Consider the following 17529-nt stretch of genomic DNA (forward strand, 5'->3'; position numbering starts at 1 on the left):
CTTCCTCCTGTCACCCATTAGCTGCAAACTCAATTAAATGTTTGGATTTCTCTCTGAGCAGCATTTAGAACCTGAGTTTCAGAGAGCCTGAGAATAGCATTTCTCTCCTCTCTTTCTAAGGAGAGGAAATTCCTTTTGATCCTTTAAAGTTATCCCCACTTTTGCATATGTATGGGGGGACTTGTCCAACATGGGGTGACAAATCTGTGGCAAAGATGAGAAATGCACTCAGTCTCTATTTGCTGGCTAAACATAGAATAAAGCTGGGTTAAAGCAAAAACACTCTTTAGCATCTCCCCAGACATCAACACTGTGTTCACCTGAATGCTCACGTATGATTTCTTTTACCTTGGCCAGAATTTGAAAGCCATCTGCACGAAGAGACTTAAAATATAAACACATTACTTTTAGCAGATACCTCCATTTCGAGCACAATTGCTTATGAAATGACTGTATGGTCCAGGAGCCTTAAAATTCTCCAGCCTCTGAGAATTTATGGATAGCATCTCCAAATGCTGTGAACAGCCAAAAAACATTGCTAGAAAGATCTGTTCAGCATGCATGAATGGATGCATCAAGGGCAGTTGTGTCTATACAAGAGAAATTCTTCTTGCACTGTGCTTTTGGGGTTTGGAGTGGGAACTCTGCACAAAGATAATTAGCATTTACTTCTAAAACAGGAAACTTGCTTTGCATATTTCATTTTGACACAGTCACACTCTTCTTTTTTTTTTTTCCCTGCAAATAACAAGCTGAATTCTAAAAACCTTACATAGTTTACAAACAGACTAAGTCCCAGTGAGCATCCAGTGAAATACTGCAAGGATGGGCAAGGATGAATAAATGCTGATACTGAATTGTGGTACTCCCAGCCAGAATGAGCAATGCATTATTTTGCAAACAGTACATGATCTCAAGAAGGTCTTGCTAGTTGTGAGCAATAACAGGAGAATCCATCCTTCCTGCACACAAATGCACAAGCCATCCATGCACAACAGTTGGGCAGTTTCCTACTCCCTGGTAGCCCAGAGGACCTGGGCAGCTGCTCTGTACCAGTCTGTTGCCACATCCCTTGATGGGTGACCCTGTCTCATTTACAAAGAAGGCCTTTCCTGAAGCCTTCTCAGAGTCCTGCCCAGAGTCCTGAGTATGTATCATCTGTATAAGTCTGGGTGAAGATGCAGCCCTCGCAGTGAAGAGCTAGTGCCCTTCCAAAGCACATACACCCTCGTGTCAGCTCCCCCACAGCATGCTGGACTCCACCTAGCATCTCCTCTTGGAGAAATAGCCAGGGGTCTGCAGAGCCCTGTGTTCTGCAGCAGGGCATCGAGGTGCATTACCTGCAGTCTCCCTGTTCCCTGATGACAGCTCTCCGTTGATCCCGTTCTCTTTGGTCTGAGCATACGTCCCTGGCTGCTCATGGCTGCCCAGCCTCAGCTCCTCATCCTCTCGGTACGGAAATCCATTGGCACTTCTGACCAGTCCAGCGCTTGCGCCACTCTGATCCTTAATTTCAGGTGAATGTGGGTGTGAAGAAGCCTCTGTTAGCTGACCTGAAGTCCAGTGTGGTGCCTTGGCTTCATCTTTCCTATCCTCGGCCATGGCTCCTTGCCTTCACCGCGTGGCCTGTAATGACATGAGCAGGAGAGATCAGCTCCAGATGGGTGACTGTGTCCCTGACTGTCAACACAAGCACATCATCAGCAATGTTGCTGGTAAATTCAAGTCCAGCAGAAGAAAGAAGTATCTCTGCATGTTTGTCCTAGCCATGAGTGAACTGATTTAAATCCAAAAGAAACCACCAGCAGTAAAAATTATGGGTCAAGTCCTCCCTGACTCTCACATGCCTTGCAATTATTAGCACCATTCTCTTGATGGCTGCCTATTTATTAATCCGATTTTAACGCATTAATTACAGTTAAAATATCAACCCAATTAACAAGAAGTGAATTTGTCATCACAGTGCCACGACCCATTCCCAGGGCAAAGAAGGAAGAATGCCACAACTGCTACAAGTGAAGCTGCTGCTGCAGCAGAGGGGGTGCTTGTCAGGCACAGAAGCACAAGGTGACGTGGCCTCTCCAGCACATGCAATCTGCTACTTGTCATGACAGAAGCCAATCTGTGCACTGGGTTCCTGAACATCCATACTGTTTGATGCCAGTTAAATCCCCTCTTACTTGCTGTCATGTGAACATTCACACACAATTGTCCAACCCTCTTGTCCAAAACATGTGGGGAACAGTTTGTTTCTCACACAAGCATTTGCATTCTCTTTTGACTATCAGTATTTGTACAGAAAGAAAACTAATTATTATTTGCTACTTCACACATATTTCACTCCTGTTAGTTAGATCTCATTTGTCCAAGCCAAGGAAAGAAGCCACTGCATAAGCCATAGCACTTGGCTATTCCTCACAGATAAATGCAGCAGGAGCTCCTCAATATGTAAACCTAGGAAGGCAATAAATCATAATCATGTTTTGATGATACAGTAGCCTCTGGAGAGGAGAAGGTGACCTGCCCTGAGAGTAAGCTACTTCAAACTGGAAATCAGCAGGCCTTTTTCCAAAAGCACTTGCCACCTCCTTTTTTCCCTGGGAGAAAAAACCCTAAAAGCAGTGAGCTGAATGCAGTCAACCAGCCACATATCACAGAGGCTGAGCAGACTAGAAAAGGCAGCACAAATTAGATAGTACATGTATTCTGCAGACATTTAAGAAAACACAAACCAGAGAAAGAAACTACTTTCCATAATGTCAGGTCAGTTTGAAGAAAACCTCTAAACATGAGAAAAGGCTATTTGTCAGATAATCATTCATAATTGATAATTTGACCTCTTTCTGATCAGACATTATAATTTATTAATAACAGCTTTCAGAGCTGCTGCAGATTTTTTAAAAACCATGGTGAATCACAAAATTAGATTTCATTCACAATATGTGACTCAAACTGGAGTTCCATATCAAAAAGGACTAATAACTCTTCTGCCTCATGGTGAAGTCATGTTGTTTTACAAAGTGCTCTGCCTGCTCCCACCCCGACCCAGCATCGGTGAAACTTGCAGCCCAGGTTTTCCTTTGAGCTGTACTGAAAATGAGGGATGAGCCTCAGTCAACCACAGGTAGGAAAAAAGTAAACACACTCCACATCCTTTTGCTTTCCCCACCTCTGTTACCCTAATGGGAGACTCAACAGGGAGACATTCTGCAGGTACAGACAGAGCTTTAAAGCAGCCATCTCACATCATACCAGCCCAAGATGGGCAAAACCCCCTCCTACAAACAAAAAAAAAAAATATACCCCTGCCTCTAGATCTGTTTACTGCATGATTCTAGAGAACATTTTCTCACCAGAGCCTTTCCAAAACATAAGGCCATGGGCCAGATGTCTCCCTTTTTACAGCAATGAGTAGCACACATTCAAAGCTACCAGCATTTGGGATATGAGGACAGAACAAATCCTGTTCTGAGGGGAAAAAAGGAGGCAATTCTCATTTACGTCCCTTGGGGAAGCTCAGGAAAAATCACAAAAAACCCAGAAAAAACAACCAAAGAAAAAGCCCAAGCCCTAACTCAAGGCTTCTCTCACCAACGCAGTGTGCTTTGAAGCTGAGAGCAAGACCCCAGAGCAGGATGAACCTGCCCACCAGCTTCACCAGTTCAGCCCCTGGGTCACCCATGAGAGGAGCCTAGAGCCACACCAGGAGAGGGAGGGTTATGAAAGAGCCAAGTGTAGGGAATGTGGCTCTGAAAATCACTGGGACAAATGTAGTGGTTCTATTCCAGCACCACAGTTTGGAAGCTATTATCCCTGAAGTATCCTTCCTGGTTCCAGGCAGACACTCCCTGCTTCACTTGAAGCTCTTGAGGAAGGATATTCACATCCTCACAATGGACTGTGTCACAGAAGTCCTCAGAGAAAATAACAAAAGTGCTTTTATCTTTAAAAATAAATACAGTGGGCAGACTTCAATGCGAGCTGCGTGTATCTGGAGGCAGAATTTGGCTCAGTATTTATAAAAGATGGTTACAGAGTAAAGCATGGATGAATTCATTCTTGCCTCTCTGTTATTCATCAAGTGCTCTCAGGGTTTATAATGGTAGGAGAGAAACAGTGAGTGAGTCACACAATGCATCTTTGTACTCAGCAATTTAGCAATGACTATCTGCTTTGTGCTGTGATTCATCCACAGCTTGGGTTAAAATCCAGAATACACAGGTGTGCTTTGCACCATCAAGTGAACTGTTTTTCTTTCATTTCATTAGCATAGAATGGAATTAAATTAATCAGGTAATGTAAATATTGACAGAAATACTAAAGTGGCTAGACAATATAGCAGAATCTAAATAGTGAATGTAACAAGAAAAAACCTGGAATAATTTGGACAACCTAGGGAAACACAGTACTTCAGGGATGCAAACAGTCCCTCTTTTTACCATGAGTTTCTTATTCTTTGCATAAACTGCAATGAAGGCTTTCAAAAAGACATAGATAAGAAGGCACAGCCAGTCCTCTAAAATGTCATGTTGCTTTGGTTAAAATTGATTTGGATCTCTATGAGCCTTTCTTTGCTAACCATTACAACAGAACTGCTATATCAGGGAATACACAGCAGCAATCTTACAGCCAAGATCTCACTCTTTGTCTAAGGTTAGTGGTAGTGAGGGGGTGACCAAGGAGGTGCTTGACCACAGCAGAAAGGGCAGCGGAGCTCAGAGACAGCACCAGCCTTGGCTGCACCAACCCACCAGCACAGCCCCTTACTCCAAAGCCATTCTGGCCCACACCATGCCCACAAGCCATGGGGCAGGCTGTGGTAGCCACATAGCACAGGTAACACTCAAGATGTTCTTCACCTTGAAGTCTGATCAAGGCCACCCGTGCAAATCACAGAGTAGGACTGGGGTGGGAAATGTCCTCTCCTTCCAGAGGGATCATGTAGGTGCTGTTGAGCGCCACAAATCACATCAGTGATACTGACCCACACCCATGGGCCATGCACAGCCCTTCCAAAAAGGCCTTCCTTGTCCAGAGTGACATGGAGCACACTACTGAAGCCATTGCTTGTCTGGAGAGATCGTGCTCCACTGGCAGCAGCAGTGAAGAGATCCTTCACAGACCTTAAGTTCATGTCCTTGTAACTCAGGCAGTGCACTGAGGGGACAACATCATGGATCTGAACTGGATATCTTCTCTTCTGAACTAATAAGCTAGAGGAGAAATGATGATAAAAACAAAGCCTCCCAGCTTTTTCAGCCACTTGGCTGAAAAAGAGAGACAGACAGAAAATTCTTAAACACAGAGGGACAAGTCTCATGGGGGAGATGTCATCTGACTCTGCAGTTACCTCCTCCTTTTGCAGGCACTCTACACATATTTATTAATCCATATACTCTTTCATGTGACACCAGCTCCTGCTGCCATGGCTGGGTTGAACCAAGCCTGAATGCTTTGAACTCTAGCAAATCACCCACAGTAATACAGCATGAGGCCATGATATGCAAAACCCAAGATAATGCTGATTTAAATTTCCTGCCGTGCTAGCTGTCCAGAATCATCTTAGTGTTACATTAACACTGCCTTTGCATATAAATGGATGGATTTTCTACAAATTTCTTACTTTTTAAGACAACAGAATTAGGCCAATACTGAAGACTTTTGCAAATAGACTGCCTTCCTGTTTCAAGCCATGTTTTTCCTGCTTTTGTATCTATGAGCCCATTCAGAGAGAAATGAGGATATTTAATTTCAGGGAAGCTAATTCATCAACTAAGAGAAACAGCTACCTGGATACATGGAGGCAGAGCTACAATTCTAGTTCAGGCAAAAATTATCACTGGAGGCTCCTGAAAGGAGAGACAATTACACTCTTTAAAAAATAGAAAAGCAAACCCTGGCAGGGTGTATAGCCATATCCTGAGCACAGTGGGAAGTGGTTCCAAGACCAAATCCTGGTTCCCAGAGGGCAATTTAACTCAGGTTCACCAGAGTCAGTTGCCCTGAGGTGCAGCTGCTTCCAAGTCCAGAGCCAGAAGAGGGAGGGGATTGCTCCACAGATGCAGGCTGGAGTGCACAGATATGGCTAATCACCTCAGGTATCCAGGGCTTCCAAAACTCCTCAACTAGACTGTCTAGAAGAGATTGTTTCAAGAAATTTAAGAAATTCAGAGAATTTCCTTCAGAGAAAAGAACTTAATGAGGTGACATGTTTGTAATATTTTCCAGAAAGAAGAGCACCAAGAATTAAAGAAGAAATTAGGAAATCTTCAAAATGAGTTACACTATACACAAATAAGGTGCAATTGAACTTACACCAGTAAATAACACAACAAAAGAAATTTCATGACCACACACCAACTGTCCAACAGGGATGATGGATCTAAATAATAAATACTTGGCACAGTGATTTAAAAGGTCCCAATGGAATTTTCCAGTAAATTTAACTTACTAACAACTTACATCTAGAAGAGCCAAGGAAAGCAGGGAGGTATCAGGAGGCTGGAATAGAAACAAGAGGCAGAAGGTGGGAAATTTAGATGGATAAGTTCCAATAACCTCCTGCCACCATCAAAAGCTCAGGCTGTAGTATATAGTCCACAAACCTTACCAACACAGTTGTCTTCATGCACTCTCCACATATCCACAAAATGAAAAGGCCAATTTTGGATGCCGTTTCACTCCTGCATTTCAGCTAGCATACATCTCTCAAATTAATGTGATTATTTTCAGGTGTGAGTGGTGTGCTTCACACTGCTCAAACAGAATGACAGAACACAGCAGGGATAGGGAGAAAGTCTCATGGTGTCTGATGGGCACCAAGTCAGCTTCCCAAGAGGAACACGCAGTCATGGTCCAGAAGCCACAAAACCATTAACCAAAGGCACACTTGATGCTAAATGCCAAAGTGCTGTAATAGCAGTAATATGGAACATTATTAAGAGAGAATTATACATTCTCTCCATGGGACCCACTTTACCTCTCTAGCTGAATAAACTAACAAATTTCTCTGGTATTTTAGAACAAATATGATTTATTTCTTCCTTGTCCACTGCTTGAATTATTAGCTTTCAGCTAGATCCCTCTTTGTCGACAACAGGAGCAAAACTATCCCCTTAAACACCACCTGCATCCCTTAAAAATGCAGGCAGTGTTCATCTCCTCACACTTGTACCAGCATTTGGTGGGTTTTAAAGGCTTTTCCATTTCCACACTGCAAACACTTAGTCAGTAGCCACATATTCTCTGTAGACAATCCTTTTGATTGTACCTTGGATTACGAAACATGAAAATAACGGAAGATGCCTGCACCAGAGGCTGAACAAAGGAAGCTTACTGTGGGAACATGAAGAAAATGAGAAATTGTTTTTTCCACAATCTGCATGCCTGCCAGAGCTGAGAATGAGGGATGGCTGCAGCCTCAAAAGCAGTGGATCAGGTCTGCAGCACTGGCACAACAGAGACAAGTCCTCTGATCCTTCCTGCACAGTGTCCAGGCCTGTGACAGCAGAGATTTAAACCCTTCTCAGAGCTCCCAGCAGTTGAGCTGGACACCAGCAGAGCCAGGCAGGTGGGAAGGGTGGGTCATCCCACTGCAGAAACTGCCCAGGTCCTAAAGAAAGGGGGATGCTTTCACTTGGAGAAATGTTGATCTGACCAAGCCCTGCTCTGTGCTGAGCTGCAAACCCTGCTCAGCCAGGTGCTGCACACCCAGGTGCTGTACAGAAGGGATGAGATGCAGCATGTTACATTTCCACTGGCAGGAAACAGCTCTGTCCCAAGGCAGAACGCAGGCACAAGTGAATGAGCCATTCAGCTGTTACTCCTTCCTCCCTTGGGAAGGTGTTCATTTCTCTGGGCTGCTGAAAAGCCCCTCAGCTGACTCCTCTTGGATGCTCCCCTCTGAGACATTTTTGCCCAGCTTGAAGGGCTGCCCTCAGTCCCATACTCAGGGACTATATATCAACTTACTCAAACTCCGTGCCCTTCTATCTCAAAATGGTGACATCATGGTACTAACAGCTTGTGACTGAAAAAAAAAAAACAATAAAAAACCCACTAGAGCTCACTTCTAGATAAAAAGAATCCCTGTACACCCCTTCTTGCTTCAACACCAACCCTTTTCAACAAACCCTTGCGTTCCTATCTATCATAATTGCTTCCTGCAGGATACAGGAAAGGCATTTTAGCTGGTGAAGGAGATGGTAACCATAACAACAGCACCATGACAACTACAAGTGATATCTGAAACATGAAATACAGCAAGAACTTATTACCAATAAATTTGGTCCACAATAAGGATGGGAAAAGCGCCGAAGAAACCATAGCAGTTAGTGCAGGTGCCTACACAAAGAAACACAAATGCCCCTGGATTAAACTGCATACAGTCCTGCACATTTTAAGATGAGGCACCATGACAGCCCTGTCTTCTGATCAGGAAACAGAGAAGGCAGTGTCTGCTCAATCCTATCTGAGATCCCTCCTGTCTTAAGGGAGCAGGAGGGACTGAAGGATGGAAGGAGTACTTATGGGAAGCCAGGGAGTTTCCTGGCAGCTCCCAGATTTCTCAGTGAAGCTTTTTGTTCCCACGAGAGTCATTGAAACAAGGCCTGAACAAGAAGAGGGTTCCCCTCAGGGGAGCATCTCTGGAGTCAGACACACTGCATTGACTTTTCCACCAAGCACAATTTAAAATGGGCACCATGCACTTCAGACAAGGCATTGCAGTTGGCAGGCTTGTCTGAAACAGGAGGTTCTGCTGCCCTTAGCCAGCAGCCATCTAAACAACCTGTGCCAAGGCTCTGACTTCAGTCCTGGCAGAGAAAAAGATTCACATTTATGGCTACATCAGCTTTTTCACCCTCAGTGCAGAAGGCACATTAAAACCCACCACAAACAGCACTAGCTCCAAGGGCTGTGGCAGATGAAGTCATTTGGGGTGTGATCAGACAGGGAAACATTCAAAGACATGGCCCTCTTAGGGCTTTTCACAGGGAATTCAGCTCACTGGTGTGGTACACAGGATTACTTAGCATAGGCACACCAAGCAGTAGGTCCTCTCCCAGTTCAAATACTTTGTCTTAAAAAGCTTTCCACTTTAAACCCCCTTGTTCTTTAAAATACTGCAATAATCTATCTGGAAAATAAACCTTTCTTCGTGGTACACTTTAGAGATTTTCAGGTCTATACTGAAGGCTTAATGAAATAAATACTCCACAACTCAGTCCGTATTTTTAGAGTGTGTTTTATCCTAGGAAAATAATAATATTTTCCCCATTTATTACAAACAAATCTTTAAAAAGTTAAGAAAATCAGAGGAAACCTTCACTTTATGGAGGTGATTTCGAAGGCAAAAGATGACTCAGATTGCACCCAGGAAATCTCACTCCAAAAGAATAATTTTTTTTTTCTTATTTCCCTCTTACCACAGTCACTTCAAACCTCAGTAAGAAGATAGTTGAAGATCCATGACAACACCATAGCTGAGTTGAAGGATGGGCTACGTAAGACAAGAGTACTCAAAATACTATTTAAGGAGGAAAATCCTTCATTGGTCAGGGAAGAAGTATACAATGTGATATAGCCATTGCAGGCTAGGGAAAACAAGGTAGAACTACAAGAAATACTCACAGAGATATCACACTAAAAGCACTGCCAATGCTGCCAACATTCCACAAGTTTGGCCAGCTAAAACCTTGGCTGGCTAACAGAAGTGAATATTGAATGCTCGGTTCCCCTTCCCACTGCCATTTCCATTATAACTTTCAGTGCCTATAAACAGCTGAGACAAAGGCATCATCTTCTTATTTATTGCACAGGCACAAAAGGAGACTACAGCATACACTACACAGCACAATCATCTCATTCTCACCCTCACATTTTCAAACCTGTGTTTGAAGAAGTGTCAGCCAAATTGCGTATTTGCCACAGACCTTGCAAACATGCTGCACAGCTGTGTGCTTCCTTTGCTCTCGTGTTACAATTGATCAGCACTTGTACTTGGACAGGGGCTGGTAAAGGTAACCCATAAAAAACTGGAGTGAAAATCTTAAGAGTTTGTTTTCCCCACATTGATCTTACTAAGACACATTGATTTGATGTTGCATCTCCTCTCTCAAGAGATTCCAGGATGGATGACAGCTCACATTAGGCAGTGAGGAATTAATTAATTATGCTAATATATTACTTGAATATTCTCCACATAGGACATTTCTATGTTCTTGCCAACTGCAGGTGAGCTGCTCTTCATGCAGGTGAGGCAAACTGGACCATTCAGCAGAGGTGATACAAACCTTTCTGCTAAGCAAAAACACACACAACAAAACCTCATTTATCCAGAATAAAGCACTTTAACTACACTGGTACGTCTTTGCCTTCTCTGCACACTTAAGTTATTGACACAACCCTTGTTTCTTCTGTTTTCACCAAGGTCTCATCAAGCATGACACATTTACACATGATCTTGTCTTTATTCAATGAGCTTTTAATTATAAAAAAAAATGCTGTCTCTATAAATGTGTCTGCACATTTTGATTTTTCAAAGGTCTTACCTACCTTTGGAAACTAATTCTACTCCTGCTACAACACAGTCTTTGAAAAAACCCAGATGCTGTCATTGGGAAAATCATCATGTCAGCTACTACAAATGGCATAACATATGTCCTGGGTTAATTTCTGGCAGATTCTTCCCTCTAAATACATGCAGGGGAACCAGGCTACAGCAGAATTCTGAAACACAGCTCTCTGCACCCTCTTCAAGGCCACGTACCCAAAAGGGGATCCAGGGATGGAGCTCCTGATTCAGCTGCCATCCTAACTTACTTCTGTCCTTCCTTATGTTGAGTTAAAGGAATATGGTCAATTGTTCTATAATTGAACAAGCACCACAAAGATGATGATGCTAAAATGAAGTATGAAGGGGATAACAGGAAAGGCTCTTCAAGCTGCTCCAGCTTGTTTGGGTAAAATTCTTGCTGGTGTGAAAGAAGTTTCCTCCCTAAGTCAAGAGCAGCAGATTATTCTTTTGCTGAGAGTGCTTTGAGCTTCCCTTCCTTACATTCACACACACCAGGCAATCATGCCAGGCACACAGTAAAGTAAAAGCATTATACTGTCTACCAGAGACATTGTTTATTCATGCTGAAAAAGAGAATCAGGCAAAAGAAAGCTGGTGCCCAGGTCCCTGCAGCCAGACTCACTTAATCAGCTTTGATTCTCAGTTTCATGGTCAGGAAAACTTAGAGAGCCCAGGAACTCATTACAGCCAACAAGAGTCAAAGCTTTTAGCTGTGGCACAATGCTTCTAACTGTAAATAAATAAACAGAAATAAGGAGAGAAAGCATTGGAAAACTGATCGGGAAAGAGGTTATTCACAAATTCATCTTGTTTCTATATTTACAACAAACTTGGCATTGATTAGTTATTGCTAGAATTTTCTTTCCTAGGGAATGCCTGAGTAGCGTTTGCTGTACTGCAAAACCTTGATCAGAAGTGGTAAGATTATTTCATCCCTTCATACTATTTTCTAACTAGCGAAGTTACAAATAAAGAACTTCTTTTAAATGAAATATACCCTTATAGTTATATGACTTAAAAATATGCTGTCCACCCACACTCAGCCACCCACTTGTATGACCAATGACTGTATACCCTGGCAAATAAAATAATCTCTCCCTATCTCAAAATGAGAATACCCAAAATCTTCTGTGCTCTAAATGCTCTAGATAGTAAAATCACAATATTTGGGGTATGGTTTTATCATAGGTTTACCCTTCCAAATCTTTACTCAACCAAACTACAAAAGAAAATAAAGCAGGCAGTCTCCTCTAGCCTGTTCAGGCAAGGAGACAAGAGGCCAGGGAGGACAGACAGTATTGAAGGAACTTGGAGCCACAGGAGCTGATTTTTCAGCTCTGGCTTTCAGAAAAAGTTTTCCTTCTGAAGTGTTTAAACTGAGCTCTTGGACTGTGCACTGAAAGATAAGTATATATGCCTCAGCCTGTACTTGAACTACAGTGATATTTTAAGTTTAATTTTTAATTCCTTGTGTTTTTGAACTTAGAAAATTAAGGTATCTAAAGCATAAGTAGGAACCAAGTCACTGCATCACTCAGCCTTTCTGAAATCTTAATTGCAGGATTTTTTGTCACAGCAAAGACCTATTCCAGAGACTTGTTTCCTCCCTAGGCTCCTGTGGGTGTGTGCAACTACCTGATTCTTGCTACAGGTTGAGTTTAACCTTGTTCTGCTGCCACCCCTTTTCTTGCCACCCAGTGCCAAGGAGCTGATGAATATTAAGTCAGTGGCAGGGTCCTGGGATAAGATGAAGAGTGAATGAGTTTGTGTGAGGTACCAAACAAGCCCAGGCCCAGGGAGTAGAGAAAGGTAAGAAATTTGCATTGGATGAAGGAACAGCGTGTCAAGAATGGTAAGATGTGACTGAGGAACACATTCACTGAGGAAAAGGTCTGGAAAAACCTCAAGCCATGGGGCAGTGTGTGTGTTTTTTTAATACAGAGAGACAAACGGTGAGAAGGAGGAAAGCTAGGTTGATCTCTAATCAAACCATCCAGTCTAGACTCCTGCCATTAGCAGTGGCCAGAATGAGCTGCTCCAGATGAATACTTAGCACTACACACAGAAGGTAGCCCCAGGGTGACTTTCTGGACAAGGAAAGTATCCTATCTGTGTCCTTCCATGGACTGCAGCCAGAGATTTCCACTAAAAGGCCAAGATGACAAAAAAAGCACAACAGGTACACTAGGTCATGCAGAGCATGGATGGACACAGAATATTCACACATGCACTCAAGGCTTCTGCTGTCTTTTTTGAAAGGTACCCAGGATCCAACCTGGATCTTGGATTTATCTTTAATTTCTCTGTACATTTCCTTTTGCAAAGTCTGTCAGCAGCACTAATGCTGATGTTTGTTTAGGATGCCTGAAAACATTAATTATTAATCACAAATGAAATAAAGCAGACCTGGAAAAGGTACAGAGAGCTCAACAAGGATGATAAAAGCCCTAGAAAAGCTTCTGTGAAAGGAATGACTAGACATGCTAACTATTCATCCTGGGAAAGAAAGGAATGGGATAAATGTTTACAAAAATGCACACAAGTGTGCAGGGAGAAGATAAGCAGAGAAGAAAAAACAAACCATCCTCTCTCCACAAAGAGCTACAGTGCATCAAACAGAACTCACCAGTGACGGGCTCCCTGCAAAAATATACAGCAGTGATTCTTCCCACTGTATGGAATGTATAGCAGGGGGTGCATGATGGAATTTTACACAGGTTCAAAAGTAAACTGTTGAATTTTCCTTTCATTGTTTTTCCCATGGTTTCTCAATCTGAGAGCCTTTTTGGGGAAAGCAATGTTTTTGCCACATAAATAACATGTAGCTCTAATGTGGATTAGTGGCTTTGTTTGCTATATTAATACTGACTTTAATTAATTGTGTGGATTCTTGTCATTCATTTTTAAAGGTCATTAAGTATGATGAAATATCACATCTCCTCTCTGAGCATCACAATGCCTAACAACTTCAAATGAAAAAACACTGTATAATATAGACTGTGGCTCTGCAAATGAAAAGCACCTATTGATCAGGCAGGCTCTAGCAAATGAACAGCTTTGTTGGTCTGATAAGTTTCTAACTGAAACACAGCATTAATCCCAGATATCCCTCTGCTGATGGAACAGAAGAGGCTCTGCAGACCATGGCTTGCTACTTGCATGGAGCTGGTTCACTACATGAAGAAAGGAGGTGCCCATTTTCAACTCATTCTGTGGAAACAGCCCGATCACCTCACGTTAAAAATCCAGAGGCAGCACTGAGTTGACTACAGTGACACAGAGGTATTTATCAGGTGGGGACATCACCAGGAAGATCAGCTGAGAAAAATGTTCTGCGTCAGAGGTGCTGCTGAAGAGGGACAGCCATGGGCTGCAAGGAAGACAAACGGCCCTTCTAGAAGGACCTGGTTATGTATCCAGAGCCACTGCTTGTAAGAGGGCTGATGAGATCGTGTGTATAAATGTTTTATAGCTGAGAGGCTCAAAGCTCCAACAGCGCTAGCAAAGTCTTGTATATTTTCTTTTTCATGTAGGGCAAGCAGTCTGGAACACATGTCCCACCAATGACCTCGACTCTGACCCAGAGGGGCTGTCTCTGCTTGAAAAGATGATTCATTCACTCTGCCAGAAGGGCTGAATGAATAGGCAGTATTCAGACTGCAGAACACTTATCACTTGGGATTCCCTCAAAATTTAGGTCTGACATGACTGGGTCAGTAACCACGCGCTTTTGTTCCTACCTCCTTGAACAGAAATGTCTCCTTGCATTCTTCAGTGGTTCCCACAAATCAGGTCGATTTTTATGGCTTGCTAATTATTACTGCTAGACTTCTGCAGGGCTTCATGATGAAAAGTAGTGTATTTCTGAAAGCTCAGGGCACAAACCTTACAGAATAAATCACTATCTATCATGCAGCAGCAAAATCCAGCCATGGCAGCCACTTGAATATACACATCTGGGTAGTGCTTAACTTAATCTGTTTAGGAATAGAAAGTTTTATTCTGCTTTTGTTGATACAGCATACTAAAAACTGCCAATAATGCAAAAGGAGCAAAACCAGTAACCAAGTAACTGTCACAAATCAGACTTTGTCTGGAGGTGCATCAACATCTATCACACATACAGAGCCACCTGAAATGCCATCAGAGTTGCACAGTTGCACCTCAGGAGCTGAGATGTCAAAGAAAACAGGGATAACTGCATAACCCTAACTGGATATCCTTCTGCATATATAGGCAACTGCCTAGCTCAAGGAACATATTTTATTCTTCCCAGTCCCTCTGTCTGGATTATCTCAGTATCTACTGTACCAGCTGCCCAGCCACTGCCCCATGGGCTTCAGTGCCTCACCCAGGGCCAGTCCATGTTTGCTGTCCAGTCTGCAGCTTTCACCACTGCAGACTTTGCCACTGTTCTCCTTCCCACACCAATGTCCACTTCCAGGTCCTCACCTGCAGGTCTCATTCCAAGCAGCAGTTTCCCAATCCTTTATTAACTTCCAGTTTTCCTTCCTGGACTTCTGTCCCCCTCTCTCCAACCTGCCTCTATTTCACTGCTTTTCCATCCTTACCTTTCCCCACACATCTTTTATCAAAGCTGTCTCTTCTGCCCTTCGCTCCCTGTTTCCACAAGTTCTTGGCCATAAAAGGAAGTACAAATTCAGTCAGTGGAAAGCTAAGAACTCTCAATGCAGGCATCTCAAATGCCTTGCTATATACTCTTCATCAGCAGAGTGCTGCCTGTCACTCAGATCTGGGCTCTATTCCTGCCCAAACTCCTGGTGCTGCTGGAATGGCTTTCAGGAAGAGTCAGCTTGAATTCTGGAAGTTCAGAGGGAATGGTTTTGGGCCCCTCTTGCTGAGAGTAATGCAGCGTTCCTTTCTCCTGTTGTGGATTCCATAACCTCTGGTCTTTTCCTCTGGCACTGCCACCACAAAGTGTCTGAGCCAGAGCTGCCCCCCTCATGTGCAGGTTAGGGAAGTTCTGATTTTAGAGGGGAAAAATTTTTGTAAGAGGAGTTTAAAATCTTTTGTTCATTGGTTATTTAAGGAATTTCCAGACATTCCTGTTGATTCTGTTTGCTGGTTGGCATTCTGGGATGCTGCTGGGGAAAGACTTTGTTTCTTACAAACCCAAGGGGTGTTACGAGTTGCCAAATTTTACTCTACCTTTCATTTAATTTATGGGGCTCTTTCCAGTGTTCAAAGTTCTGATGCTCCTCCCCAGTTCTCGCATTCTGCCCCGTGTCCCTAACCCCAAAAACCCTGAGAACAGGATGGGAGATGGAACCTGCAACGAGACACAGGTGAGAGCCACCTGCTGTCTGCCATCTCCCCTCCTTTCTATCCCTTCCCAGGGCTTTACTGGCCATACCGCTCTGGATCCTACCCTAACCCACGTCCTATTATCCCTCAATCCCACCTCCCTTCCTACGGTTTACAAAATGGCGCCCATCCTGTGAGGGGGGCCGTCATGTTGAGTTCACTCCCGCTCCCCATTCTCTCGTCAGGTCCTCCCCCCTGCGCTGGGATCCACCCCCATGTCGGGGACCTCCCCCTTCCATCCTGGAGTCCACCTCCACCCGGGGCCACACACCTGGAACCCCAGGCCGCAATTCTGCCATTTTGAAACAAGGCCCTGCAGGGCAGGCCCCACCTCCTCCGATTCCGCCCTTTTCGGTTCCCACCGGAACCGGAACTGCCCCTGACGCTGGCCAGGAGGCGGCCATCTTGGCTACCACAGGCCCCAAACAACGGGCCGTGCTGGTCAGCCCAAGAACCCGCTCTTCTGCCAAGAGGCAAACGTCCTCTTCCGAGGAAGAGACTGAGGGCTCATCCGAATTTGAAGATGAGCCTGAAGGCTCATGGCAGAAGATGCGGGAAGCAGCGGTAACAGAGGGGGATTGGGAACTGGTGTCCAAAATTCAAGTGGCACCAGCCCCGTATCTCAGGGGAGCTGTGGGATGGGAATCCATCTCCCATGGGGAAATGAAAGACATTTGTAAAGCTGCAAAAGATCATGGGAGGAACTCGCCCTGTTTTAACAATCTGCTAAATGCTGTGTTTGCGGCTCATGTTATGGTGCCCCATGACTGGAGACATTTTATGCACATCCTTCTCTCCCCCACTGAATTCATCTTGTGGGAGGGAGTATGGAAAAAAACAACTACAACAACTATTAAAGGACTATGCCCAAGAAGACAGACGGGCACACTTAACATTAGACCATTTAGCCAGGGAGGGAGATTTCACTAAGGCAGAAGTCTAGGCAATAGACCTCCCCTGAGCTGTGTTAGAAGATGTAAAAGATGCAGCAAAACCAGCACTTTTACAGATACCAGATGGGATAACACCAAATATTGACTTTACTAACATTTGTCAGGGACTTTTTGAAGCACACCACCTTCACCCCCACGCAGGTCCTGGCCATCAAAAGGAGCACAACATTCCAAGGCCTCCCTCCCCTTCATCTCTCAGGGAGCCAGTGCTGAGTAACAGGCAGCAAGACAGTTGTCCCAGATCCAGTCTCAAAGGTATAAAATTACCTGAATTTACTCAGCCTGAGCCCTGAGACGAAGTTTGTCCTGGGCAGTGCCTATAATTTAGCACAAAAAGTCACACTGAGGCTCCTAACAGCCTGTGCAACAGACCCCGTGTAGAACATCAGGACAACTTTTTCTGAAGTCCAGAGACCCCCCCCCACACCTCCAAAAATTATCACAAGCAATAAACCACCATTGTTTTCTCTGCATCTAGACCTGCACCATGTGAAACAAAAGACCTCCTCCCATCAAATGCTGAAGACTCCTTCAAAACTGTGAGAAGGCACCCATGAACAAACAGGCAGTAAATTCAGTATTATCCAAACTAACTGCACCTGTGCCAATGTGTCCCTCTTCAGCCTCACTCCTCGTAGCCCCCCTCTGGGCACACAAAAAGTGCCTCAACATACA

The 17529-nt window shown here is 43.9% G+C and overlaps 1 protein-coding gene across 1 annotated transcript in view; it reads right to left on the reverse strand.

The window, feature by feature from the left end:
* The window catches only part of MAP2 (microtubule associated protein 2), a 232804-nt gene that overhangs the window by 72748 nt on the left and 142527 nt on the right, over positions 1 to 17529 (reverse strand). Inside the window, exon 5 of the mRNA XM_053982442.1 lies at positions 1341 to 1626. Within this exon, the coding sequence (XP_053838417.1) occupies positions 1341 to 1602 (262 nt within the window). The 5' untranslated portion in view covers positions 1603 to 1626. The remainder of the gene's footprint in view (positions 1 to 1340; positions 1627 to 17529) is intronic.

The sequence above is a fragment of the Vidua macroura genome, chromosome 7 (assembly GCF_024509145.1).
Source record: "Vidua macroura isolate BioBank_ID:100142 chromosome 7, ASM2450914v1, whole genome shotgun sequence".
Classification (NCBI taxonomy): Eukaryota; Metazoa; Chordata; class Aves; order Passeriformes; family Viduidae; genus Vidua; species Vidua macroura.